Source organism: Lagopus leucura, unplaced genomic scaffold (assembly GCF_019238085.1).
Source record: "Lagopus leucura isolate 7727_CA_CO unplaced genomic scaffold, USGS_WTPT01 Super-Scaffold_100004, whole genome shotgun sequence".
NCBI lineage: Eukaryota > Metazoa > Chordata > Aves > Galliformes > Phasianidae > Lagopus > Lagopus leucura.
This window is the reverse complement of record NW_024962264.1, coordinates 59853012-59880995: the sequence shown is the minus strand read 5'-3', so window position 1 is coordinate 59880995 and position 27984 is coordinate 59853012. Positions and strand designations below refer to the sequence as shown.

The window sequence follows — 27984 nt, the reverse complement described above, 5'->3', positions numbered from 1 at the left end:
GAAGTAGCTGCATTATTTGAATAGAGGAATTTGCTCTGGGTTCAATGACCAGTTTTTATCTGCTTGGTTTCCATCAACTCATCTGATAGCAGAAGAAGACAGTCATGAGAAAAATATGCTGAAGAATATGTATAAAGAGCGTTTTTTTTCTCTCTTGTGGCTAAATATGAAGTTTTTAGGTGCTGTAATAGTGAACAGCTGGTGTTGCTTGGTTCTCTGGCAAGCCAATTTACAAATGGCAGGTTGTCCCTTTAACTTTAAAAAATTTGCCCAGTGATGAGCTGACATATGAGTTGCAGTTGTCCTAGGATGATATTTTGTCCTGGTCTTGCCTTGGCTTCATTAGCTCTGTTTTGCCTCTGGTGATGCTAGCATTTTGGACAAACACCCTTAGAGCTTTGCAGTGCCTTTTTCCCCAGGAGAATAATCCATTTTCTGATGTCCCCTCTATGCTGTGCATGGCATGTACACAGCGGCTGGGCTGGAGCTGTGCATCACCATGGACCTATTCCTATGCACTTATTCCTACATCCTGCTGCTTTTGGCAAGGTGAACGCATCCAACTGTTTGTGTACTTAGCTTCTGTTGCACAGAAGTGAAATGACTGCTTTTCAGCTGTTAATAACTAAAACACAGATTTTCTTCTCTGCACTCATCCTGTTGTTGAAGTTAGTGGGAACCAGTCAGAAGAATAGGAACTTTTTTTTTTTTTTTTTTTTTTTTTTACCATGGGAAAGAGTGTGCAAGGTCTGGCCTAAAGGTAGATAAAGAAACCAGATGCGTGACGAGACATGGCCCAACCACTCGGCGAGGGAGAATGTGAGGATTATTGTTGCAGGGTACTGCTGAAAGAAAGAGGGATTTCATGGGAGCGAGGAGGCTGCTTGGCAGGGAGAAGTAAAGCTAAGCTGATCCAGACATATGGGGCAACATAACCAGATGCAGAAGAAATGGATAAGGAGCAGAAAGCAACCAAGGGGAGGGAAAACCACAGAGGTAAATTTTGCCTAAGACCTATATGTAAGTTCGTCTACCAAACCCGATATCATAAAGGGGACAAGGAGCATGGGGAGTGTGATCACACCTCTCCAGGAGGTGTGCCAAGAGCAGCCTGAGAAAGGTACTGGCAGTGATTGTGTAATGTCTGTTGAACATACATTCACTGTTTTCACGATAAATTTAAAGCACATCTGTAATTAAAATGAGGTCTCCAGAACACACAAGTATTAGATGTTTGCAATTGCAGTGAATCAGTTGAGCATCACTGAAACCAAGAGAACCACACCACATAAGGATCCAAAGTTTTCAATCAAGTATTCTTCTTTTTTTTCTTTTTTTTCTCCTTAATTTGTAAAGGGAATTAGCTCACTTAGTGATTTCATTTGGCAAACATAGGATGTAAATTTTATAAATATTGATTAATGTTTATTCAGTTTGGTGAGTGAAGTTCAGTTTTAAGTCCAAGTTTTGTATACAGACAAATCAATATGAAACCAAGAGAACCTAAACAAATTTGTAAGAATCTGCATTTTTTTTCAGACAAAGATTCCTCCTAGACTGTTGTACTATGAGAAACATCCCAACCAACAGAACTAAGAGTGCTGTAGACCACTTCAATGTCTGACCTAGCACCTCATCCATCTGCTCACACAGCTCATCACAAGTTTTCAGAATAACTGATGCGAGTGTGGGAAAGACGGAGTTCTCTTTATAGGTTTGTGCGGTATTCAAGGTTTAATGTTCCAGGGATCTGATTGTGGGTATTAAAATCTTCCATGAAAAAATAACTTCACTAATTTCAGTCATCTGTGCCATCTTACAGAGATCTGTGCTGTGCAGTCAGCAATTAAAACAAAATACCACTCTGGGATTTTTAAAGGAGTTTGTGGCTTTAATCCTATGTCATGACCTTGCAAAAGTCCTTTGAAATCTTATGGTCTGAAACTTTGTTTTTTGGTTTGCCTGATCAGTGCTACAGACAAAATACACCATATATCAGTATTCAGATTATTGAAAGTATATAACTTTACAATTAATTTATTTCCTGTGGTTCCTTGTGGCACAGTAGTGCTCATGTCAGAGCTGTAGGCTCTAAATCCGTTCACAAAAATTATTTCAGTGCATTTGTGATCCTTTCCATGCAGCATGCTCTCAGGTGCCTCAGGCACTGTCACAATAATATTGTTTGTCAAGGTTTGTCAGTTTTTGTCTAGGAAGTGAACCTTGCATGCATACAGCTGCTTTTCTTTAAAACTATCATAATCACCTTCAGGCATTGTCTTAGACTGTTTAATAGAGAAAGTGTTCCTTTACATTTTCAAAGCTGGCTGTATGTGTTTGTGATAAAATAGCATTTCGAATTCTAGCACAATCCTTAGGTCAAATGGCAAAATTTCTGCTACTTATTGAGGCAGCTTGTCACAGGGGCATTCTTTAGAACCTCTTTTTTAGTCATTATTTAAAAATGCACTTTTCTGACTTCTAATTTTCTTCTCTCTAATGAAGTATATCATAATTTAGATTCTTGGAACTACATTCTCATAGGTTTGTTTATTTGTTTGTTTTTACATGTACTTGCTAAACTTACCTGACTTTATTTGCAGATCTGCTTATCTGCTCATTTGGAGCACAGTCTGTGCTCAAACCCAACACACCCAAACCAAATCCAGGCTCCCAGTACTCACTGTGGCAGCCAGCACAATTGAGCAGCACAGTAGGGAATGCTGGACTGGTCTCGCTGGGCATGAAGTATGGCATGTAATGAGTGAAGGAACTGAGAGAAATAATTCAGCTCTGTTTGGATGAGCTTGGCTTGAGCTTGAACTTGGAGGTTGGGAGGAGTGAGAAAAGTAGAAATAGAAAAGATGTACGGATTTTTGGAATACCAGCTTTTCACTTGTGCTTTTTCCCATCATTTAATTGACTTCTCATTCTGTATGCAAGTGCTTTCATCTCAGTGCAACACATTGACTTAGGAAACCTGCAGTACCCAGCAATCTTGTACCCATTTCTATGTTATTATTATTTTTTTTTTAATGAAGATTTCTTTTTTTTTTCCATGATTCTTCATCTTTGAGTCTTAAATTTCAAAGCTACCTCAAGCTCTAATACATATATTTTTTCTGTTGACAGCGATCTCTCTCTCATGTAATGAAATTATCTAAAATAAGAATAAGATTCAGAAGTGAAGGAGACAGAATTTTCTTATGGCACTGGTGAAGCATGGCGGGTTTCCCACATGAAGTGTTATCTGAGCTCACACCATTCCATTCTCTGTCAGAGTAAAGGATGTATTCGTTTTATCTTACCCACATACAAAAGTGGGGATTTCTGGATCTGTTCTCATAAAATACTGTATTATCTCATTTCTGGCTTTGAGTTAGCTGCAAACTGGCAGCCTCTAGGAGCAGATTTATGGACTGCAATCTACTCCTGCATTGTACAGCAGGTATGGCTGACGTAATCATTGACTTTTCAAACAAATTTTTGGTTTGATATTTGATGTGTATTTCAATAATTGTATTGATGAATAAAGGATACAACAAATGCAACTGTGCAATTGCAACCTGCCATTGCCATTTTTGTATTTCTTTGTTATTGTTTTCTTCTTTTTCTTTATTCCATGAACTTCGTTAATTTACTGTCTCACATTTCTGCTGGATATGCAATCCAGCAGAATCCAGATTTGATATCCATAACTGTGGAAGAAATTCTAACCTACAGACAGATCTGTGCACAGCTGAAGTCTTAACTGTCGTGGTTGCTTATCTCTTGTGGTTTGGAGTGATGAAGTAGTTGAACTAATGCAGGAGCCAGCAAGCAAGACCTGGAATTCCTTGTGCTGGTGAGATGATGTTGCCTGATACATTTGCAGATGATTAAATGGAAAAAAAAAAAATCTCAGTTTTCTTCCCTCATCAGGGTCTGAATGGGAATGAGGATCTGAAAAGGAAACTAAAATCGAATGCTCACCATGAGCATTGACACAGGAGGGTGAGACCCTTGCCTGGGCTGCTGAGCATGCAGGAGGAGTAAAATCCATGCTCTTTTGCTTTACAAAATTTGTTTTGAGAACAAAAGGAACCTTGTGTGCAAAATATACCTTTAGAGAAAGCAACTTGTTAAAGTCTGCTGTAAGTTTCTGTAGCTAATTGTCAGCATTTTCTTTTTGGGCCTAACATACTTTGAATTCGATGTGGATAATTAATACTTAAGTAAATGTCTGTAATACTGAATTCTTTTATTTTCTTGTGAGTCTGTGAACTGGCTTAGAAGCAGGCATTCCTCTCCGAAATCTGTGGCAGTGCTTAAACACTGATCTGAACTTTAAAAAAATAAACTCTTTATCCATCTGCCTCAGCTAATGGATTATACTCCTGCATTGCTGTCACTCATTGCATGACTCTAGCTGTTTGAGTAGGATTTTTGGCAACTTGTTTCTTGTCCAAACATTCCTTAATGCTTTCCCACCTCTTGTTTTATCATCCGAGTACTGCAAGAGCAGCATATGGAGCTCTGATAGCTTTTTCGGAAAGATGGTTTTGTAAAAGCCAATTCTTTGGAAACTGAAGCAGAAGAAAGGAAGGAATACGTGTGGGTTGTGGCTGAAATGATCCCTTGACACTCATTGGGGTTGATCATAAATATGCATGAGACAGGAGAAGTTTTTAGTGGCTGTGAGTTGCATCTCTTGCCCCAAGCTGCCTGGAATAAGAGTGACAGTCTGGAAAGCTCCAGTTTAAACAAAAGATCACTGTATGAGTTTTTAGAGAGGCTCAAATATAATTTTTGTTTGTTTGTTTGTTAAAATTCCCCAGTGACAATCCTTGTTTTGCTTGCTTCTTGCTTATTCTTTATCTGTAGGGCTTCATCTGCTATGTAGCATTCACCTTTTTCCATGCCCTTTTGCCTTTTCTTCCTTGTTATGCCATCCACTGCCAAAATGAGGATCTCTGCTTTACCGAGGAGGGTTTTAGAGTACTTAACAGAACACATCACACCTCATACACTACCAGAGAGCAGCAAAAAAGGGATTCTGCAACCAGGAGAAGCTGTCCTAGTGAAAAGTCTTGTCTTCTCACACTTCCTCCCCCCATTTCTGTCTCACAGAGATTCCTTTTCAGAAAGAATTGGTTTTTAACAAAGAAGCCAACTGTGAGGAGCAGGAACTGAGGGCTGAGATGCAATGAAAGGATGCCCTCAGTAGCAAAAGGAACTTATCTCCAGGCAAACCAGGCACTATAGTGTTGTTTGTCCAATGGTTTAGGACCGTCCCAGTGGTATCTGTTTGCTTTCTCTCTTTGATAGTGAAGCAACGAAGTTGGATCCCCTAAATCTTTCTTTCCTAACATCTTGGATTTTACAGTGAATATAGAAACCAGATTTCCCTTTTTACAAGTACTGTATTAATTATCTACAAATGGTTTATCTGCTATCTGTCTGTAATTATCCTTTCCTTTACAGGAAGCATTGTCTTATGGTAAGGATATAACAAGCCTCAGGGATTAATACACATTTTATATCCTATCCAGACTTGGATGTGGTCTTGGGCTAATGTAATATAATCATGTAGTCTCTGTGACTTTGTTCAGTACCAGGAATTCAGTCAATTCTTCATCTGTCATAGGCTTTGCCTCCCAGCCACCTCAGTAATCCTCACTAAGCTTTATCAATGACTCTTTTGTACCAGCGGGGCCAGAAGTGGGCACACTCGTCCATATGTGGTCTCATCAGTGTTGCTTAAAGGGAAAGGATTACTCCTCTCCATCTGCTGGCTTTATTCTTGCTAACACAGCCCAGCATGTGGCCCTTGGCTTCATTGGCAAACCACTGACTAGTGCTTTACTCGTCTACCAGAAGCCACAGGGACATCTCTAAAAGCTGCTTTTCAGCCAGGTGGCTGCCATCCCAAACTGTTGCTTGGGCTGGTTCTATCCCATTGCTCAGTTACAAGTGTTTTCTAGCATTTTTTTTCCAGGCTGCTGAAGTCAGTTTCAATGACAGCCCTACCCTGTAGTTTATCATATATTTCCCAGGTCTGCAGTTGTCTATGACCTTGATGATGATGCAAGTCCATCCCATCATCCAGGTCACAAATGAAGATGTCAAACGGTATATTCTTTAAATGATGTGTGTCTCATGCCCCAGAAGTTCATTTTCTCTTACAGTAGGTAGATACAGTAAAGGGTTCTGTGGGGCCTGTGGCTGCTCCCGTCATACCATTTAGAATGAATAATGAGTACCTGTTTTTCAAAGAAACATTACTTCTTTTGATTTCATTTAACATTCATTTCTTATGCATATTCTGGTATTAATCTAGTGATCCATATTACAATGTTATGAAACCCAGAACAGTAACACCTCTTTCTTCTCATAAAAAGGAGTGAAACCATGAGGAGAATATATGCAAGACTCTAGACAGTGCTTCATAAGTGAAAATATATTTTTCTATAATATTACCCAACTGCATTCTTCATAATATTTAGAAAAATGGATCCAAAAGCATGAAGAAATCTCTGTAGACCAAGGGAATTCTAATGTCATCTAATGAAGAAAAGAAAGCAAACAATGTCAGTAGATTTTCCAACATTTATTGGTGAATAGGATATTGATGCAGTTTTCAAAAAACAACCTGAACATTCTTTTTAAGAGCTCATCCTTGACTTTTCGTCTGGTTTGAGAAACGTAGGAAGCATGTGTATGAGATAGCGCTGTTCCTAACAGTGTTTTAATCAGTTCGAGTAAAAAAAGTCTATTCTTTAAAAAATGGTTATAGACTAGTGCCCATAAATGGAGACTTGAAATAATTGCATCATTATGTTATCTTATTCCAGTTGGTTTTTGTTTTGGTTTGGAACAAAAACTGCAGTGTGATGCAGTTGCCTCTCTCTGATTATTTTTACCTTGGTGTATTCTTTTGCTGGCTTGCTTGTATAGTTTATGCGCTGTCATTTGAAAAAAAGTTAAAAACTCTTGAGATCCAGACCTGGCAACGCTTCAGGATGTATCATTGTTCTTTATTTGAACATGTTAATTGTAGCGGCACTTTGGGGGTTTATGATTACTATTGAGCATAGAATGAACTCCTCATCTTTTAATATGATGAATGTGATTTTGCTCCTCAGTCAAGCTAAAATCTGCTTACTGTTGTGATTACCATCTCTGGGCTCCACCCTGCCTTTCACCACCTGCCACTTAGAAGTAATTCCTTTGGCAAGGAGAATTCAGCCAGAACTGTCAAGGAATTTTGCCCCTTTTTGAGATCCCTCTGATTATTATTCTTATTTTGTGGTGATGTCAGATTTCCAAGGGTAATCTCTCACTAGAGGCATATGTTTGTCTTTGGGACTTGCATCACCCTCTCATTTGTAGTCTCCATTTCAGAAGTAATGATTGCTTACTGAAAATATGCATTATGTGGATTTTCTATTATTTAATTCCATTACTTTCTGTGAGCACATCACTACATTTCTAGGAAAAAGAAGATTCTTTAATCCAGGAAACAAGCCAAGGATTGAAAACAGGCAAACGTTTTTTTTTTCCCAAGTACATACAAATACTTTTGTTGCTATCTTAAAAAAAAAGTGCTTGCAGTTCCTTATTATGTATGGACTAAATTCAATTCATGGTAGTATTTCTGTTCTCTGCTTAAGCAGCAAAAACATTATAAATTAAAGTGCATTTTAAAAATATGTAGAAAAAGTGTTTCTTACTAGATGGGAACCAACATTTCCTCTTTTTCTTTATGGATGTTTGACATCACTGCATATACAGAAAGTGAAATTCAAAACTTCTTTCCTTAACGCTTTGATGTTTGTGATGCTGTTAACTGCTGCTGGGTTCAGTTATAATGCTTTGAGTAACTTAGCTTGGTCATGATAGGTCAGTGATCTGTGGTCACCAGCGTGTAATGCAGATGTCCTCTGAAGGCACGGAGGAAGAGAAAGTGGATGTGAAGGAGAGGGCCTCATGTTCACATAATCATCGTGGAATCATAGAATGGCTTAAATTGAAAAGGATCATCTAGTTTCAACCCCCCTGCTATGTGCAGGGTCACCAAAAACCAGATCAGGCTGCCCAGAGCCACATCCAGCCTGGCCTTGAATGCCTCCAGGGATGGAGCATCCACAACCTCCTTGGGCAACCTGTTCCAGTGTGTCACCACCCTCTGTGTGAAAAACTTCCTCTTAATATCTAACCTAAACCTCCCTTGTCTCAGTTTAAAACCATTCCCGCTTTGTTCTATCACTGTCTGCCCTCATAAACAACCGAGGCTTCCGGAGAAACATGGGCCAATGCCATCTCCCAGTTGTCTCTACAATGGCAGTTTCCTATTTCCTCTTCTGTTGCTTCCTTGTGTCTTTGCCTCATAACTCCATCTTGGTCTGTCTTCATTTCTCATGTTGCCATCTCTCTGTTTATATTATGTAATAAGCTCCAGTGCACAAGGATCTTATCATTTTTAATAAATTAAGAAAGTTAGAAATACTGTACAATGGTTTTAATTCCACTCCTTGTGTTCTTTCTTCCTTTCAAGAAGCCAGTGTTCTAGCCAGAGAAATGGGATTACTCTTGTACATTATGTTCACTGGGGCAGAGGAGAAGGGAGACATCCCATTCAGCTTATTTACAGTCTCTTGTCTTAAAAAAATCTAGAAAACGTGCCAGTTCAAATAAATGTTGAAGTAATAAATGGAATTGACAGTCCCTTATTTTCAGTGTTTGATGCCTTTTTAAGTGCATATATGCTGGTATGTATTGACAGTAGTTGATGTGGCTGTAAAACTAGGCAAAAAATGTACATTTTTAGTACTGTGTTCTGGGTAGATTTGGCATTGAGTATCTAATTTCTGTGGTATTGCTTTTGAAATGCATGTAATATCATAAATAAGTAAATATTGGTATATTCCATGATAATTGAAAATAATGCTCATAAGAATAATATTAGTAAACCTTATAATCAAAGCAGACTTAAAAGAACATTGTAATTGAAATGTTTGTGTAGTTGTAACCTAATAATAGAATACACATCTTATTTCTAAAATATAAAATTTAAAGCACAACACAGCTGATTTTTTGTTTCTTTTTTTTTTTTTTTTTTGAGTTGTAGGTTCATTTTCTTTATTTTCCTGAAATCTTGTGATCTCTTATTGCTCTGCAAATCTGATCTGACTTAAATAGTCTCTTTAAATCATCTGAATCTCCTCTTTTTGCTTCAGAAGCCTGTATGTTCTTCTATAATGTGAACAACTGGAAGTAATACAGCTGTCCTGAAGAACTTTTGGGTTTCAGGCGAATTCCTAGCCAGCTGCAAATATGGTGGTAAAAAAAAAGACCTGTAGCCACTGTATCATGTGCTATGTTCTCAAGTGATGTAGGCATGCTTATTGTCATTTTGGATCCTCTCTTTTGGTATAGAATGAGAAAGAGATGAGAGAGGCTTTGTAAAAATCGTGGAGAAAAATACTTCATGAAAACATTTACTGTTTGTTTATATAGTTGCAGTGATAGTGCTTAGTTAAGCAGAACGTATTTGTGAAGAGAAAACTTGTGCAGGATGGCTATGTATGTGCAAATTGATGGTGTCTTTCAGAAATGATATGCTGAAGTGGACTTCTTGTGATTGATTTTTTTTTTTGTGGTTGTTTGTTAAAATACTATCATGCCTTAGTATTGCTGTATCTTACGGTGTTTGCTATGGGTGTGTTGGTTTTGCCAGTCTGGCCTGAGCATATTTGCAGGTATAACCATCTACAAATAAAAAGTGCCATGTGCATTCGTAGGATGACAAGAAGGGGCAGCAGCTCCTCACAGAAGTGTAGCTGGCACCTTCAGACTTCCCTGCACAATCCCATTTTTAAACATCAGGTGAAACAAATGCAACTGGACCAAACATAGTTTAAGCATCCAGTTGTACGTCACAAGTGGAAGAAACAAGTTCCAGGTTTGCTTGGGTAAACAACCATATCAGAGAAGGTTTTAAGAGTAGGGAAGAGAGTAGGAAAGAGAGTAAACAGCAAATAGTGGGCTTTTTTTTAGAAGTCTGAAGAGACTTACTAGCGGTCACCTGGTTAGATCTTGAAAATACCATAAAACATATGTAAGTAGAGAAAAACTGAAGTAGAGGCACTTTAGAATGAGGCAACAACTAAGATTAATCCTAGATGTGGCCCTGAAATGAAATTAATATTTCCCCTCGTCTTTCAATGAGGATAATGTCATCAGACACAAAAAGTAGGGAAATGTGAGCTATTCCATCCAAGACAAACCCATAGCTAAACGTAGACAATCCACTTAAGTGAAGGGACCAGAGACTCTCAGTTATGAGTGTATTGAAATGCAGAAGCGTAGACTTCTCATAAATCTGCTGAATAGCAATCATATGATTAGAGTGTAACAAATGCAAAAAGAAACTGTTTTTTTTTTCCACTGCAAATAGAATAAATATGGTGAAGATAGTAGTTTTCCCTAAAGATTTTGGAGAATATGAATTTGTCTGGAAGTTTTATCAAGCTGTAATTTTGTTGTGGAGTTAGAAATTGCTTTTTAAAGGAGAGGAATCAGAGTGACAGTGCTTGAAGAACAGATGGATGCCACTCCTGTGTTGTTGTCCAGGGCTGGCTTGATGATGTGCTATGTGGAAGAATTGTGTCTTTTCTACATCTATTTTGAGGTAACTGCTACATGTGCCAATAGTGCTCAGTCTGTTGCCAGCAGGGAAGACTGTACGTTTTTAAGAACTGCTAAAAATAATAGAATATAAAAAATAAGTATTAACTCTTTTTTTTCTAATGGGACATTTTAGAAAAAGTAATTTTCTTGTTCTCTTTCAGCCATGGAAGAGTTAATAGTAGAGCTGCGACTGTTTCTTGAACTTCTGGACCATGAATATCTGACTTCCACTGTCAGAGAGAAGAAGGCAGTAATAACTAACATTCTCCTGAGGATACAGTCATCTAAAGGTCAGTGTCAGGGGTGTGTTTTCTCGCTTGCAGAGCGCACAGAATAAGTCTCAGTTCAGTGAAATAGCTTTAAAGGCTGAAGACAAGCTCTAAATTGAAGAAAGACAGAAAGGCAGGGTAAAGCCAAAATGCAGCTTTCCTGAATGCTTTTCTCCTCAGTCAACAGTAAAATGTAGCAAAAGCTATACTGGAAGTAACTTGATTGCATATGACTGAACCCAACCACAAAACTGTGCTAGATAGAGTGCTTTCACCTTTGTTGGTATAGTGGTTACTTGATTGTATTTGAGGCAAAAATTCTATCCCTCCATTTTGATACACTGTGTTATAAAAGTCTTGCATGATGTGCTACATCTCTTTGTGAGACCTAAATCAAGCCAGGGCTTGATTTTGCTGTGTATTCTGGTGCATGACTGGCACAGGAATACCAAGCAAGAGATAGGAAATGTCTGGCAACCTGTTTGGTTTGCGCGTTGCAGGTAAATTAGTATTCACCTTCCCTTTCTCATGCTATCTAAAACCATTTTGATTGCACAATTACTTTGGTCTCCATCAAGATTATGGGTTGACTACATAAATCAACCTTTCCATGGGGCTTTTACAAAAATGCTCCTCACTGTCTTTCCTAATATTACTCTTATATGTCCTTACAACGCCCTTCTGTACAAAGAGGCAGCAGGGCTGTATGACTTCTGTCTCTCCAACAACTGACAGCAGTTTTGTCACTTGTAAACACCCAACATTCAGGCTTTTGAAAAATGATTGGGTGTTTTGAGAAAAAATGCCATGTGAGCAGCTGCATTTCTCATGTTTCTTCTCCAGTGCTAAAAAATACATTTTGGTGTTTGATGTAGTCTTATCCTCTTCAGTAGAGAAATTGAATTTGCTACAGGATTCATGACCAAGGAGATCAGCTGTGAAATGGTGATTGTCCTTCTTTCAGTTTTGACATTCTTAAAGACCTATCATTGCTTTTACTTTACTGATGAGTGAAAGAAGCAGGCATCAGGATCAGATGGTGTGCAAGGGAGCTTCATGCTCCATAGGCATAGGCATATCAAAATACCCTGCAGACCCCGAAACAAACGGCTGCAGGTAAGAACTTGCAGTTTGTCATGTTTCATGGGAGTCCAATCAACAATGCTGACTTGGCAGTTTATCTTTTAATATTTTCAACACAATTTATTTAAAATACTTGACTTTTTCAATAAAATTGTATGGATTTTTGCATCAGAAAAATATACCTTACCAGGCATATTTAATTTAAGATTACAGATGTGGGAGAGGATAAAAAGGGTCATAGCTTTTTACCTTTCAGCACCTACCTCTTAGGGTTTAGAGCCTATTTCAGGATCTGTAACAAGATCCATTACATCCTACTACAGGATTCATCCATTAACAAGATCCATACAAGAGCTATATATTTAGTGGCGGGGTTTGGTTCAGTGCACTTGTTAGTGGAACATTATACCCACTTCTAGCAATTGCATTCAAAGAAATACAGTTTAGGCATTTCAGAGGAAATACATAAAGTGATTAAAGGATCCAGAAATATGCCTTCAAATTATCCTAAATGATGAATCTTGATGTAGAAAAGAGATGACTGAGAATGAGCTCTTAGACACAACAAAAAAAGCAGTGTGCAATGGCTGGATGTTTGTTTCAAAGTGGAAATAAAGCACATTTTTTGAGCACTGAAGATATGAATTAATGGGAGAACTTAGTAAGGTCTGCATGCTGTTGCTGGCATTTTTTCAAGATGTAATATTTTACTAAAAGGTATGCTGTAGTTCAAGCAAGAATTAATTAGAGGAAGTCCTATAGCTCAGTTAAGCAAGAAGTCATAGGATTATACTTCATATGTCTATAAACTCTAGTTTAAGGATTTGTAGTTTAAATAGAGTGTAAGCCAGCACAGCCTCTAAAAAAAGCATCCTGTTAGTCTCCCCAGGCTACTCATTCTTGCTCATCGTGTGTTGCTGCTTCCTTTCTGCTAGCACAGGCATTGTTTGCTTTTTTTACTGGTTTGTTCCTGACCAGCTCTGGTTCAACCTGAGGCCACACACATGCCTATGCCAGCACAGAGGAGAGGCTGGTGCAGGGCAGGATTCAGGCAGGAAAGGAGCGAGCTGCCTCCTTGAGAGCCATCTTGTGCTGTCTTAAATTGGCTGTGAGACAGTAGAAGGAGTCATGCAGATGGACAGAGATGACCCTGCTGCTTTTTTTATCAGCTGTAACATTCAATACTCCCATCCCTTTGAAACTATTCGTCTCTTCATTAAAATTAAAAGCAATGAAAGACTCTTAAGCCCACAGAAGTCTGTAACTAAGCTGAGTTGTCATTCCGAGTCTGTTTTTCAAAACGTTGCTTTACTCCACCCACACAGCTCCATGAGAGCTCGCGAATCGCTGGCATGGTTTCACAGCCCGAGGTCGGTGCAGAGTTCAGGCTCGTTATAGGCATTTGAAAAAATCAACTGTGTGAATCCAACTGTGTATTTCAATTGCTGAAGTAAGCCATTTAAGAACAACAGGGAATGGTAATGAAGGGTCAGTGCAGCTGGGAACTGAATGGATTCTTTCTAACATCTGGAAGTCAACAATTACACTTTTCTTCATAAAGGTGTGGAAATTATAATGGTTGTGTTTCAGTAAAACACTTTAAAGTGTCGCTTTCGTTTCAGTAAGTTGGAAAAATCTTCAGAAATCTTCTACATTGTGTTCTTACATCTCCTAAATGCACACCACTCCCTTCACTTAATACCCATCAGGGAGCTGAACCAGTCAGATGTACACTTCACATCGTGGCTGCCAGGCCTCCACCTTCTGCATGTCCAAACCAGTGGTCACCTTCAGGAGCCGGCAAAACTATAAACTTTGTTTTTCTTCTGAATCTTGGCATGCCCAAAGTACTGTAGGTCTGAACAAAACACTTGGCATTTCCTTGTGAAACTTAGACTTCCTTCTAAAAAACAAAGGCACAAACAGTTGATTTTGGAGTAAGAGATGTTAGTGGATTCAGTCATTTAATATGACCATCATTGTTGCTGGTTTCCCTTAAAGGGACTTGATGTCAGAAATTTATAATACTGACTTTGATGCAACTTGTTAAAAGGATGAAAATATTATAGCAGGTTCTTGCTAAAGCACACATAGTTTGGGGTGAAAACTAGCTTTACAGAGTGAGTAAAATCCACTTGGAATATATATTTTTTCCTTCAGTAAAACGTTCTTCATATTTGAGTTTTGGTTGTTACGGAAAGCATGGGAACATGATTTCATCCTACATAAGGAGGAACAAGTAAAATTGAAAACAAACAAACAAACAAACAAAAAAAAAAAAACAAAAAACAAGTGAAAACAAAAAAAAAATTGAATGTTTCCCAAGACTAATCTGCATCTTGATTTGTAGGAAGAAAGAAGAATCTGTGACCCTTAGAGATGGTTTATTTTATCAGTGTTATTTTTCAATCAATGACTTCACAGCCAGTGGGTCTGGGTTATTGTGACAAGAAACATTTAATCATTAATTACATTTTTGAGAATTACATGATCTTGACCTAAAGACATCCATTTGACTATGTAAATATACATTGTATAAACTTACCTAAACACTATGAACTTAATTCAGTCTAGGAGTAAGGAAGGTATGTCCTGTTGGCTGATTTTTTTTGCCAAAGCATTGAGATGCACCCTCCCCTTGATATTCAGAAAAATAGACAATGCCATGTTCCTGTGAAGTGAATCTGAATGGAATTTAAATTATTGTGCCAGAAACAGCAGAACTAGTGGTTTTCCCGAGGGAGGAAATAGACTGTTTTATCTGCTATATGATGCTGCTGAGACTCTTCAGAGTGTTAAGCGTGGTATCTTCCTCATATCACTGGTATTATCTGTGATACATGCCTGACAATGTTTGAATTTTAGATTTTTCAGTTCCAGATGGGTAGGCAGTTCAGCATGATTTCCAGTACATTTTTTCTCTGTCTGGTATTTGTTGATCCAAATATCATATATGTCATTATCATATACAGTAAGTATGTGTTTGCTGTGCTTGATTAAATTCCTGAATTCCCAGCATTCTTCAAGTTTTTCCTTAGTAACCAGGGTTGGGAGGCAGGTTGTGAGAAGGACTGCAAGCCAGATTTCAGTGTATGATGATCTACATACAGAAAAATGTCCCATTTGCATCCACCAAAGTGTTAAGCGATATGTGTTTCTCTTCTGCAGGTTTTGAAATAAAAGAACATGTGCAGAAACCAGAAGTTGCCAACAGCCTGCCAGCACCTCCTCAAATGCCTCTGCCAGAAATACCTCAGCAGTGGCTGGTGAGTGTTAATTTAGGTATATCAATATGTATATGAGAGAATGTTTTTGTGATAAGCGCTAGCAGAAATGGTTACAAGGAGAAGGAACCTGCAGGTCCAGGGATATGGTTATTCCTCACAGCACCGATCTGGTTAAGAGAATTGTGTTCAACTTGCAGAAGAGAAGACAAAAAACCTCCCTTGGGGTGAATTAAATGTGGAATCCCAGTCTTTTCCATTTTCAAGATTAGAGTGGCACAAGCCTGAGCAACTTAATCTTAACTTTAGAAGTCACCCAGTCTTGCGGAGATCTTGATGTGGCCCATGGGTCACAGCCAGTTTTGTAGGATTTAAGAACCTGCTTTCCCTGTAGTGAGTCTTACGAGAAGATTCCCTCCTGGTTCTTGAAAAATTGAAGTGTGAAGTGTTAAAGTACAGGAAGAATGCTTCATTTTTTTCATAGAATACTTAGTGCCTTTCTGTGCTCAGTCTTCAGGCAGGAAATTCCTGGCAGAATAAGTAGCAGCGTAAGTTCTTGGTGATGTTTATAGCAAAGATACTGTCTGCAGATTCAGTTCCTGCAGTTGGGAGCAGCTGTCTTGTAAAGAAATAAACTATCAACAAGTTTTCATTCTCCTCTGTGAATGCTCAATTGCTACTTTAGAGTAGATTTGAAGAAACATTTGCAACCTTTTTTAGAGAGGCATATGCAGATAATGGTCTATCCTATTGAAAGGGGAATGTAGTCTTAGCCCTAACATTGATAAATTATCTATCTTTTTTGTGGGAAAAAAATTTGTGGAAAATATTGTGCACTGATAAGGATAATCGAAGGCTCTGCTATGGAGACCTTCATTCATTAATGTGAAGTGCATGGTGAGGGCAAAACCCACCAAAACTAGAATTGTGTTATTACATCTCTGCCCAATAGAAGCTTACCTAGTTTACAATCCAATAGCATCTTATGAACATAAGAACTGGCTTATCAGATCAAACTCTTGGTGAGCTCTTCTTAATAAATCTTTTCGATAGTGAGTAATGCTACACACTTTCATACTACAGAACACATTAAAAACAAAGGTTTTATGTAAAATGCCTTTATCATAGTGTCTCCCTATGTGCTGTCAGCGGTTGGTTTGTGACCAGGAGCAAATTTTTTTTTTTTTTTTTTAATTCTACCCAGTAAAAGGAAATATTATAGAAAGGGAATATTTACGCTAGAAACATCTGAATTGAGAGCTGATATACATACAGTAGCAAGAGTCACTTAAAGTGGATGCTAAAAATAATTATGCATGAAGTTGAGTGGATGCAAAAGCGATCTTATTAACATGCAGTGAAACCTAGGGAATCCATTTCATGGCTAACAGTGCCTGAAAATGATTATTTTTTTTCTTTAATTCTGGATGCATTTAGCATAAATCACAAGGGAGATGGTTGATGAGATGGAGAAAAATTATGCAAAATGCACACAACTTTGACACATAGACTTCATAAGCTCCAGCCAATTCACTTCCTTGTTCTTTTGTATTTAAATAGGTTCAGTTTAATAAATTGGTTCTGAGGATTCAAGTTGTTTTTTTAAAGACAATAAACCTACTTCTCCTTTCTCATATTAATGGGTAAATTCCCTTAAAGTTAGTACAGCTGCACTGGGTGAAATGCTGTGAAGCATGACTTAGGTCCAGTAGATCAGCAGTTTTTTGCAGGAGTTATATTCTGTTTAGGTTTCAGAGAAACAGAAATAGTATTCTGATATACAGTGGAATTAATGTGAAAGCTGGCACAGTTAAAACCGCCTGCTCTGGAGCATGTTCTTATTCTTTTGAGTCTGGCAAAATGGTGTTTAGACATGACCCTCCTCCTTGACCAGCCAGTAATAAGGCAGGCACTTTCATCTCAATGAAGTCACAAAGCTGAGCCGTTTTTTCCGTAGTAGTGGAAGCTGATTTTTATTCCTGCAGTTCCAGTGTTGCTGTCAGGCTGCCGTGGTTCATGCCTCTACCTCAGTTGTTAGTGCCACTTTGAGATCAGCAGGAAAATGTTCCAGGCTTCTCACTATCTTTCCTTATCCAAATACAGGTTATGAGCAACTTTATTTTAAGACACTTAACACGTAATTTGTGAAAAAGATGACAGGCTACTGTTGTCCCACAAAAGACCAGGTGGAGCCAGAGCAGAAGGCCAAACCTTCTAGTTTTTGACTTTTGGACAATGTTACAAGCTCAGACCCCAATCTGAGCGTTCAAAAATTTATCCTGAAGTCATGTTGAGCTAATGAAGCTGATCGTTAGCTGTTTCTTGGAAACCTTTCCCTGCTAGATGCTTCTTTCTTAGACACTTATTAGATATGACCAGATACTTTTGCATCATCTTTCTTCTAACACTAGACTTGTCATCAGTGATAGTGGCCGACATCTGATTTTTCCTTTCATTAATACTCTTGCATGGTGATTTTCAATCCACCCTTAATCACTGGGCTCCTAAAAATGTGTATCTTGCCAGTCTCTATAGAAACTCTACATAATTACATGATTCGGTGATAGTGATGTCTGATAGTGATGTGCTGCCATTCATAGCAACTTTTTATAGACCAGACTTCTGCATTCCAGAGAAAGAAATTCATTGGCCCACCAGAGGATAGGAAATCCGGCACCAAGATGCCCCTCTTCACGTTACAAGTTGAAAATCGTGTTGTATGGCACTTTGTTTAATCAGCCATTCAGCACATTCACCACAACTTTTCCATTTGCTGAATAATATCTAGTGGTGGTCTCTAAGTCTCCAGTAGAAACACAGTGTGCTGCTTGAACACAGGAATTTACTGGAAGTGGGAATTACTAAGTTTAAATAAACTAGTACTGTTTTAAAATCCAAGTTTTTAGCACAATGGTTACTGAACATGTTGGAAATTAAAGTTTCATTTACACCACTGTTCCTTTTTATGGCACTCAGGGGAGTGCATTGAAAAATGTTTAGTCTGAATTGATGTTTAAGCTTTTACTTATGTAAAGACGTGTGGGTGGGAAGGAATTCAGTCCTCCTTAAAGTAGTGCCAGGAGCCAGAATTATGTGTGGGCAGGTGCTGTGCAAGGTTTCCTCTGCAGATCTGTAAATAGACTTGCATATTTGCTCAGGCTGAATTTTATATCATTTTTATCATTCGTCAGTCTGTGAACAAAGATAATAAAATTCATTTTATTTAGAGACATGCTGTTAATATTTAAAATGAAATCTCCAGTTATTAAAATGCATTGAGGCCCAGAGTGTATTCCTGGACTCACTGGGCTTTGGACCAGGTGTTTAAGTCAAAAAAAGTTGGACTTTACATACACTGGAATAAAGCACAAATCACATGATCTCATAGAAATTATTTTTTTCTGTTTACACTCCCTTGCCTGTATCTGGTATAGCAGACTTTGTGTCAGACTTGGATGGAACCAGTCCTCCCTTGCTTTAGTCCATGCAGACAGCTCCTTCAGACAGCCAGCAAAGTAAAAGCTACAGGTGAAGGCTGTGAGCATGTGAGGGATCTCAGAAGTCAACTCCACTCACTTACTAATGAAAATATGTACTTGCTGGCATGAATACAGGGCTAGCAGCTAATGAAGCTTTGCCTGAGATAGCAGCAGAGGAGATCACTGTGTGAAACAGAGTTGAGTTGGTTCTCCATTCTTGAGTCTTCTTAGCTGTGTATTTTCACCTGTTTTCTCACTCTCCAAATCAGCACCTAATTTTGTGATGCATCTTTGCACTGGAAGGACAGGCAAGAGGGAGCGCTAGATGGGGGGTCAGAGAAATAGCAGAGCTCTGTGATACCCCCTGGGGGTTTAATACCTGGGATCCCATCACTGCACTGCTGCTAAGTTACCTTGAAGTACTGAGGCAACAAAACGATATCCAGTACATCCTGCTGCTCTGATGCATCAGAAGAATATTGGCATAAATTATCCACAGCATGACAGTGACAGAACACTCCTAGCCTCCAAGCATTTGGTTCCATATTACATCTGACAATCAGTGATTTCAGCGCACTGTGCCATCCAAGAAAATCAAATACGAACAGCACGCTTAGCTCTTTTGCATGATTTTCACAGTAAAATTGGCTATACGTTTTGTTTGTCCTGGAATAACGACAATTTAATAATTATTTAACCACAACAAGTGTCCAGCAATATGCCAGAACCCCTGTAGATATAAATCAAAAGGATAGGTCATCTTCTTCCAACCCTTTCTTGCAACACACACAGTCACAGTGTAGGAGTGTTTCATATAAATGAGTTTCCTATTGTGGAGATGTGACTTGACAAACTCTTTATCTGGCTGCCTGTCTGATATTAGCTCAGATATTTATTAAAAAATGCTGAAAGGAGACAGTGTCCTTGAAACAGAAAAAAATGATCTGAAATCAAAAGGATTTTTAAGGTGATCTTTTCAAATGTGCATTTAGGTTTGCGGTAAACAAAAGGAAGAGGTACTTTGGTAAATCTATCTTAAATCACGCTCTTCCCAGATTCCATTTTCTCAGCATTGTGTCTAATAAAGGCTCTCTTAGTTTTGTTTCTGAAGTATAAATTTGTCCTCTTGAACTAGTTCCCGTATCAGTGTCTCTCATTTGCTCTAGTTTCATGATCTTGTTTGACCAGAAGTCACCAGAAGAGGGGTCCCCTGGGCATGGTTTGGATGTGGAATAGTTTCCATGTTTGTGTATATGACTTCTATCAAGGACAGCTATTAAATTACTAATGCCACAGATTTGATAGGGTATTGTCCCACTTCTTTTTCCTAACATTCACATTTGTGTTCTCAGGTTTTTGATTTCTTCTTTCTGTGCTGTACTTGTTCATTAAAGCACGTTGTCTATGCTGACAGAATCATAGAATCACTAAGGTTGGGGAAAACCACTAAGATCATCTAGTTCAACCATCACCCATCACCCCATGCCCACTAAACCATGTATCTCAGTGTCACATCTACATGTTTCTTCCCTGGGCAGCCTGTTCCAATGCCTCACCACTCTTTCAGAGAAGGCATTTTTCCTAATATCCAACCTCTTCTGGTGCAACTAAAGCCTATTTACTTTCTTAAACATGCTTATTAGTGTGCTGCATATAAATACCTGGCAAAGAAATCAGGCCAGTAAGTACAAAAGTCTTCTCATGCTTTTGTTTGATGCTCTTAGAGAATATCATTCCAGTGGACATGGTGTTGCTTTTTCACCTTGCTGCTTTGTCTGCACAGCCATGCCAGGTACCTGGATGAGCTTATAAACTCCTAGAATACAGGCTGTTTGAGCCAGAATAACCACCTCTGACTGAGGGCCCCATGCTACTTAAATTCAGTTTCATCTTTCTCATGTAATATGCACGGAAGTGTTTCCTACCATAAATTAAAGACCATTTGTTGATACACCCAAATCCTTTGCCTGATATGAGTCAGCTCAATTGTTTTGTCTAAGTGACGCTTCCAAATGGCTGTGTAATGGAACAGGAATACCATGTTTGTGTTTCTGGCTCTTTTTTTTTTTTTTTTTTTGCTTTTGAATTTATTCCTTAGATCTTCTTTTACTTCCATGGAGTCTGCAGTTTATTTTCACTTCTGTCTTCCTTAGTGTTTGAGTGTAATGCCTTCTGTGGTGCATTATGTGGTGCTTCAGTCCTCTCAGTTTTATTAACATATTAAATAGTAATTAAATGCAAATTAATCTCACGCAAATTAGTTAAGTGCCTCTGCTCATGGAGTGTTTCCTGTATATGTGCTGTCCAGACAGTCTTCAGAACAAAATGTGGAGCCATACTACACCCTGATTCATTCTTTAAATGTGAGCAAGTCTGTTCAGATCCTTTCTCCATCATCATGTTGTATGTATATTTTTTTTTTAGATTTTGTTAGACACTCATTCCTGCATCAGCAGACTTGTTTCTGGGCAGTTTCAGATTCACCTACGCTGCTTGGAACACTGTGCCTTCCCTTGTTGTTTGTCTTTCTTAAATCTTTCCAGGTCACCCTAAACACATAAGCTTGTGCTTATATCCATCCCCTGACTAGTAGCCACTACTTCTAGCCTGCAATCTGGCTCCAGTCTGCTCTTCTGAGCATATTCATCTCTTTTCTGCATTTGTGAACTCCAGTCTAGTAAATGCCACTGGCTGACAGTTTAGCAGTAGTAATTCAGCCGTATTTAGTCTTGGAAATAATTATAAGAGCCTTTTAGCACTCCTGTGAGCCACATTTGTTTGTTATCTGTCTGGCTGGTTACTATCCTTTGTCATATCTGCTCAGAGACTGAAAAGAGGAATTGTTCGACTTTTTTATCACATGATTTGGCTCTTAGGGTGCATGATTGCTTTCTTAGGGTCCAGTCAGAAACTCAAGAAATTAATAACTTTGGAATACAGAGCCAAGCTCAAATGAAGAATTCTTCTTGGCTTTTGCTTGTCTATGCTCAGGATAACATTTCACTTCTGCACAGCTCAATATGCTCTTATTGTCCCTTATAGTCAGCATTTCTGTCCTGAGTATATCCCTGGGCCATCCATGTCCTCATTTGCTGGCAATAAACAGCAATTTCTTTTTAGTGCCTTCATGAGTTTGACATTATGTAACAACTTTCACACCAACTCCCAGTGCCTGACATCTAGTGGTGCCCATTTTTTAGCCATTAGTGCAGTGTGATGAAGCCTAGTTCAAATGTATGGTCAATTTTCCAATTATATTAGCACTCAGTCACTCAATTTCTCAATTCACCTTCCCTTCTGGACATCTTTTTTTTTTTTTTTTTTTTTTTTTTTTCACTTAGAAGCTTGCCCCGATACAAAAGTCACATGCATGTGTCACAGTCTCTTCTTGACATCCCACATTTGCCTGCTGGCTTCTGAATAGCTTTATTATGCACTCTTGCAGTCTGGCATTGTTGTTCTGCAGCACTGATGGGTAACACAGCACCTGCCCCACTGCCCAGCTGGGCTTGAGCTGGTGGTTGATCAAATGACATGTATGAGCACAGCTGTGGAACTGGGTGTATCAACTGTGTTTACTTCTGTTGAAGTTGCTGCTTTTCACAGAAAACCTCCAAGTCCTGAATCATTGTGTAAATTGAAGTGTTTCTTTCTATTTCCTGCATAGTGTACATCTTCATTGGGGTATAAAGCGATTTTATAACCTCAGGCTCTGGAGGATGACATTTCTTTTCCTCTGCCTTTCGTAACACTTTGCACGCTATATACCACTATAGCATCATCAGGTGTTAGATAGGCTATTCCTAAGAACATTACTACCTGTCTTGGTAATCCCTGGGCAGAAGGGGGAAATTAAGAATTTGGTCTCCTGGGATAAAGAAAGAAAGAGTTTATTTGTGATCTGTTTAACACAGAGGGGTAGGCGAAGGGGCAAACCATACTAAGCCACAAAACTCATATCTGCACTAAGTCTTCTTAATACTGACTGGTAAAATGAGCTTTTATATGCAGATAAATATTGCTTATTTAGAGATACCTGTTTATTGCTCTTGGCAGTGCCTCCTGTAAGTTGTTTTTGGGCATCCCACAAACAACTCAATTTTTAGTGTCTTGAGAGATCTCAGTTCTGTAGTGTAATCATCACCCCTCCCACTTCTTGGTTTCAGGAAAAGCATTGCTCTTTTTTTTTTTCTCAGACCCAGCACCTGTTAGACACCTTTATCTGTTGTTTCAACATCACCAGTGTTATTCTGGGCAACAGTATCTCACTCATCTTTGTCCCTTTTCCTCCACAGACATAAAAATAATGGTAATGTTTTTCTAACTCAGTTCTTATTCCTGTGATTGAACAAAGTTATTTGCCCTGAAAGGCAGCATTCTTTAACTTTCTTCCCTGTGGCTGTTGTAAAAAAATATAAGTAAAAATGCGTACTAATGCGTTTTGTGCAGGTTGCCAGGTTTTTCCTCCTGATACCACTCAAACTGTGTGTTTTATGGTTTTTTTGAGACTTAATCCTTATATGTAATATGTAAATCATTTAGTGTTCTTAAGGACTTTTTATTTTTCGTTGAGCTAATTAAAAGTTATTCAGTCAAGAGTTATACCAGTTCCTAACTCATAACTTCACCATAGTTCTTTCACTGAAGAACTGCCAATTTGAAAAAATTAAGTAATGCAACTAGCAATAGAAAAACAAATACAAATATTATTAAATAGTATCAGAATGCTCACATTTTACTTTTCTTGATGCTCAAGGATGTACGAATTCCATAGTACCCAAAAAGATGTAGCTGTTTATGATACAATTTTGCTTAAGACAGTTTCGCTTTGTCTTCAGTCAGTCAGATTTTCTTTCAATAAGAAAGCAGCCTTGCTTTAATCAGAAGTATTTAATGTTGGATGTTTCTGTTTCTCCTAATTTTTTTTTTTTCAAAAATACAATATTTTTTATAATTATTTTCAACTTTGTTATGGCAGGCAGTGCAAACTGCATTTCAGAACCAAGGGCTGGGTAATTCACCAATAGATTCCATCTGTGTTGACATTGGCTGCACAGCACAGCCCGCCCCAGTTACATGAAGTAACGGTGCTCCAGCAGGGTCGAATTCAGACAAGCACCATTTGTGTTTCATTTCCTTTTTTCTTTCCTTCTGAATAACATTTTGTCTAAAAACAAGCTTTTTCTTTTTTTCTTTTTTCTCCTGTTCTGTATTGGAACCTCTTCTTCATTTCTGGATAGCTTCGAAACTTCATTGTGATGTCAAGTTAAAATTGGTATGATACTCAGGATGGCTATTTCCTGGGTGACTTAGGCTTAATAATAATAGGAATTTCATATAACATTTATACACATGACAAGGAAAATAGTTTGAGGCTAGACCAAGATATTAATGTATCTGTCTGATGAAAGAGGTGATATGAATCTGCACTGCCCCGGGAACCTTGACCATGACTCACTTGAGCAAGGCTCTGTAAAGAGAAAATAAAAAATACATAAAAAATGAAAATTCTTGAGGAAGTTCGCTCTAATGTGTCTAACAATTCAGGCCACACAGAGCTGATTTGTGCTGGTGTATTGTGCAAAATTCACGATGTGCTGTCAATATTTCAATATTAAGTAACGCAAAGCATGTTTTAATGCCTCTTATACCTGTTGCACAGCAGCAGATAACCTTGAAAGACTCATTTAGTTGTGATGATGTGCAGATTTGCAATTTGTGTTTTTCAACAGAATCACACGGAAATTACACTAAAAGTCGCATTTTTTCATTATTTTGCTTCTTTGACAGATAATTGTTCTAGCAAAACTGGTCTCCAATGAAAATTCATTTGATTCACACTGTATATAACAGTAATTTCCTTCTCTTATCTGTAGTTGAGTGTGACATATTCAATGCCTATATCATTTGATATAGAAATAATATTAGTATGAAAGTCAGTCTGCCCAAGAATTTTTGTGTCAGTCACAAATCATTTCATTGGTCATAAGGAAGTTTCTGCTGCGTGATGACAAGTTAGTGCTCAATGAACTGAAGTGTAGATTTTTTCCTTTTCTTTCTGCGCCACTGGGAATTCATAAGCATCTACCTGTGAGATGAAATAACCTACTGTATATAAATTTAACTACAGAGCATTCTTAGGCTGGTAATCATCATCTTCTAGTTGAGAATTAGGTGTCTGGCATTGGCGTGTAGTCAGTGTCATGTCTGGCTCTGAAATGCAGAGATGAAAGTGACAAATAATTTAAAGGCAGACAATGTCATGTTATTAATGCTCAAGTTCTTTCCAGATGACTTTAGACCTATAGCAAAAGAGGAATCTAGTCCCTGTGTCTTCACCTGTATTATGTGCAAAAAGGCTTTATGCATTTCCTTGACTGTTTTGCCCACCTGAGATCTGAATGGTGTTCCAGAAGTGTCTGTATCTGGTCATGATCAAAGCCCACCTTAGTTTCTTACTTTGATATCTCTGTTCCCTGAGTTTTGAGCCTAATGAAGACAAACACATTTATTTCTTTACATGACAATTTATTGAGAAACTGTTACTGCAGAAATAAGATTGCTTACAAGTTATGGTTTTGTAATAGTGCAATAAACCACTGGCTTTGGAAAAAGACTTAAGTTCTGAGTGTTCTGTCCCTGGAGGTGTTCAAGGCCAGGTTGTATGGAGCCCTGAACAACCTGATCCAGTAACTAATTTATTGCTTGGCAACCCTGCCTATGGCAGGGGTGTGGAATGAGATGTTCTGTAAGGTCCCTTTCAACCCAAGCCACTCTATGATTCTGTTATATGATTTCCTCCAATATGAAAATGTAAAACTGAAAGCTTATGGCAAATCTGTGTGATTTATATAAAATGCAGTTTTGTTTTTTTGCTAAAAAATAGAACAGTAAAGTCATACGGAAGAAGTCACAGAGCGCTAAATTTACTTTGCTACTAGATCAACATACCAGCAGTTGGTCAGCTTTAAATTTAAAGCAGGTTTATATTTAGAAAAGAAGCATTTCAGAATTTGACCTGGTATTTGAAATATTTATTTTATCATATAATAGTTTCTCGATGTTCCAAACTATTCGTTATTTGTTGCTCAGTTTTCTCTAAGTAAAGAATTAATATCTATATTAAGAATTAATTTGCTATTGAAAAACACCATGCATCATTAAAGCATGATCTAAGTTAACTCTTTGATGTCTACCAGCCCAGTCCATTCAACTTTTCTAAACTGTACAACCAAAGGGTTTTTTTTTGCTACTGTATATGAATTATTTTAGATATAGATTTCTAATAAATAAGCTTCAAAAGGGTAAAACAGCCTACGCACATAAGTCTCTTTCCTACAGAGATCTTCTGAGTTTCTAGTTCTTAGCAAACTATATCTTTTCAACATTTTGGATCATATTGTGTCCCAAAGGACTGAGTTTGAGTACAGGAGAGAAGGTTCTGCTTCCTTATTATGAGCAGATCTAAAAGTTTGAAGCATAATTAAGTCACTTCCCATCTTCAAATCTCAACCTCTACTTATTATTGTTTAATTATAACATCATATAATTAAGCTTGAGATTTAGACTTGTTTTTCTCCTAAAATCTGCTACTCTGCATCTTATTCAAAGGACAACATCCAACTCCTTCAGAGCCTTGACTTTAGAGATAGTTAAGGTGAAAAACAGTTATATAGTTAAGTATGTAAACCGAATGGCTATGCTTGTGACTCTATGTATGTATGTGTGTGTACATATAATATATAACCAGCCTTATGAGCTGATCATGAGCAGATGTTCTGACCACGTTTATTTTAACACCTTGTTATTATTTAATTACTTTAATTACTTTCTCATTTATTCTTTTTTCCCTTCATTTAGCCACCAGATAATGGGCCTCCGCCTTTACCGACGTCTTCCCTTCCCGAAGGCTATTATGAAGAGGCAGTGCCGCTTAGTCCTGGGAAGGCTCCTGAATATATCACTTCCAGTGAGTAGTATATATCCAGCTTATTTTCACAGCAATTGAATGCTAATTCTAGTGTCTTTCAGCTTTTTTAGAATTCAACAGTTATATCTCTATTGGTGCTGTTGTTGTATGTCATAAGTGTAGTTTCATTGTCCTCACCAGCCATGCATTGTTTTGGTGTGCAGAAAAGTTTTGATCTGCACAATCCAGGCTCCTTTTAGAAGAGAGTAAATCTGGAGCTTCAAGTTAGGTGCACATTGATGTTTCGACTTCTGCTGTAAGCAGAAGGTCCTGATTGGTCCTCTGGGCATATTTGAAGCATGACTGTGCTGGAGACATTTGAATCAGGGGTCCAGAGTTAAGTATTGTCTACTCACTAAACTGCTGATAGTGTAGAGGCCTCAAAATTGGTCTTGATCTGCAGATCTATTGTTACTCTCCTATTGCACTGATTTACTTGCTAAAGTATACAAATAAAAAGCAAAAAATTGTCTTTTCTGAACTGAGTAATTATTGAAAACATGCAGAATTTCTATTGATTGATGATGTAGCAACACATCATTTATACTGGCTCCCATAAGCCATGTTTAATGCACGAGAGTGTTACAGTAACTACTTGTTTTGTGCAAAAGGCATAGGCTAGTCCCCCGGGTGACCGTTAAAACTTCCTTTGGCAGCACACAAGTACTCTCTATCAAATTCCAGTACTTATGCAGAGACTCACTGCACTTAAGAGGAGACAGGATGAGGGCATAATAATGAGAATGTATGCACGGTGTTTTACAATAAAAAGTTGCAAAGATTTTCCCTTTTGCTACTCTTTTTTATTGTGTGAGGTAATTTAATACTTTTGTATGGCCTAGTCATTTTTTGTGTGTGTGTGTTCCGAAGATTGAAGGGATATCTGCCTGCATTTTTCTATTGTTTTTCTATTGTTTTCTACTGTTTCTATTATTTGAACCAAAGCAAAAACATAAAATAATATTTCTGTCCTTATAGTACTTCCATAGGCATCACCTGAAAACAATAATTATAACTGTGTGGCAGGGAAATTTGCTTGTCATTGTGTGTTACCTCTAAACATTAAAAACCAAAGCAAGGTAGCTGGCAGCTCTTAATTTGCTGGGAAATTCAAGATAAGAAGTAACTTCATATAATGCAAAGTAAATGAAGGAACTTAGGGTAGCAGGATCACTTCTCTTCTTACGTCCTTGCTTGCAATGCTGCAGGGTGGTCCTGCTATACCTTGCAATCTGGTGAACTGCTGACTTGTGTTTTGTTATTAAACAAAAGTCATACTCAGGCAGGAA

At 38.0% G+C, this 27984-nt stretch overlaps 1 protein-coding gene across 3 annotated transcripts in view; it reads left to right on the top strand.

Annotated features, from left to right (window-relative positions):
* AFAP1 (actin filament associated protein 1) overlaps nt 1-27984 on the top strand; it is a 104589-nt gene that overhangs the window by 36248 nt on the left and 40357 nt on the right. For all 3 annotated transcript variants that reach the window (XM_042871230.1, XM_042871231.1, XM_042871232.1), the window contains exons 2-4: nt 10833-10961; nt 15192-15289; nt 26587-26695. In XM_042871230.1, coding sequence (XP_042727164.1) covers nt 10835-10961; nt 15192-15289; nt 26587-26695 — 334 coding nt within the window. In that variant the 5' untranslated portion in view covers nt 10833-10834. The remainder of the gene's footprint in view (nt 1-10832; nt 10962-15191; nt 15290-26586; nt 26696-27984) is intronic.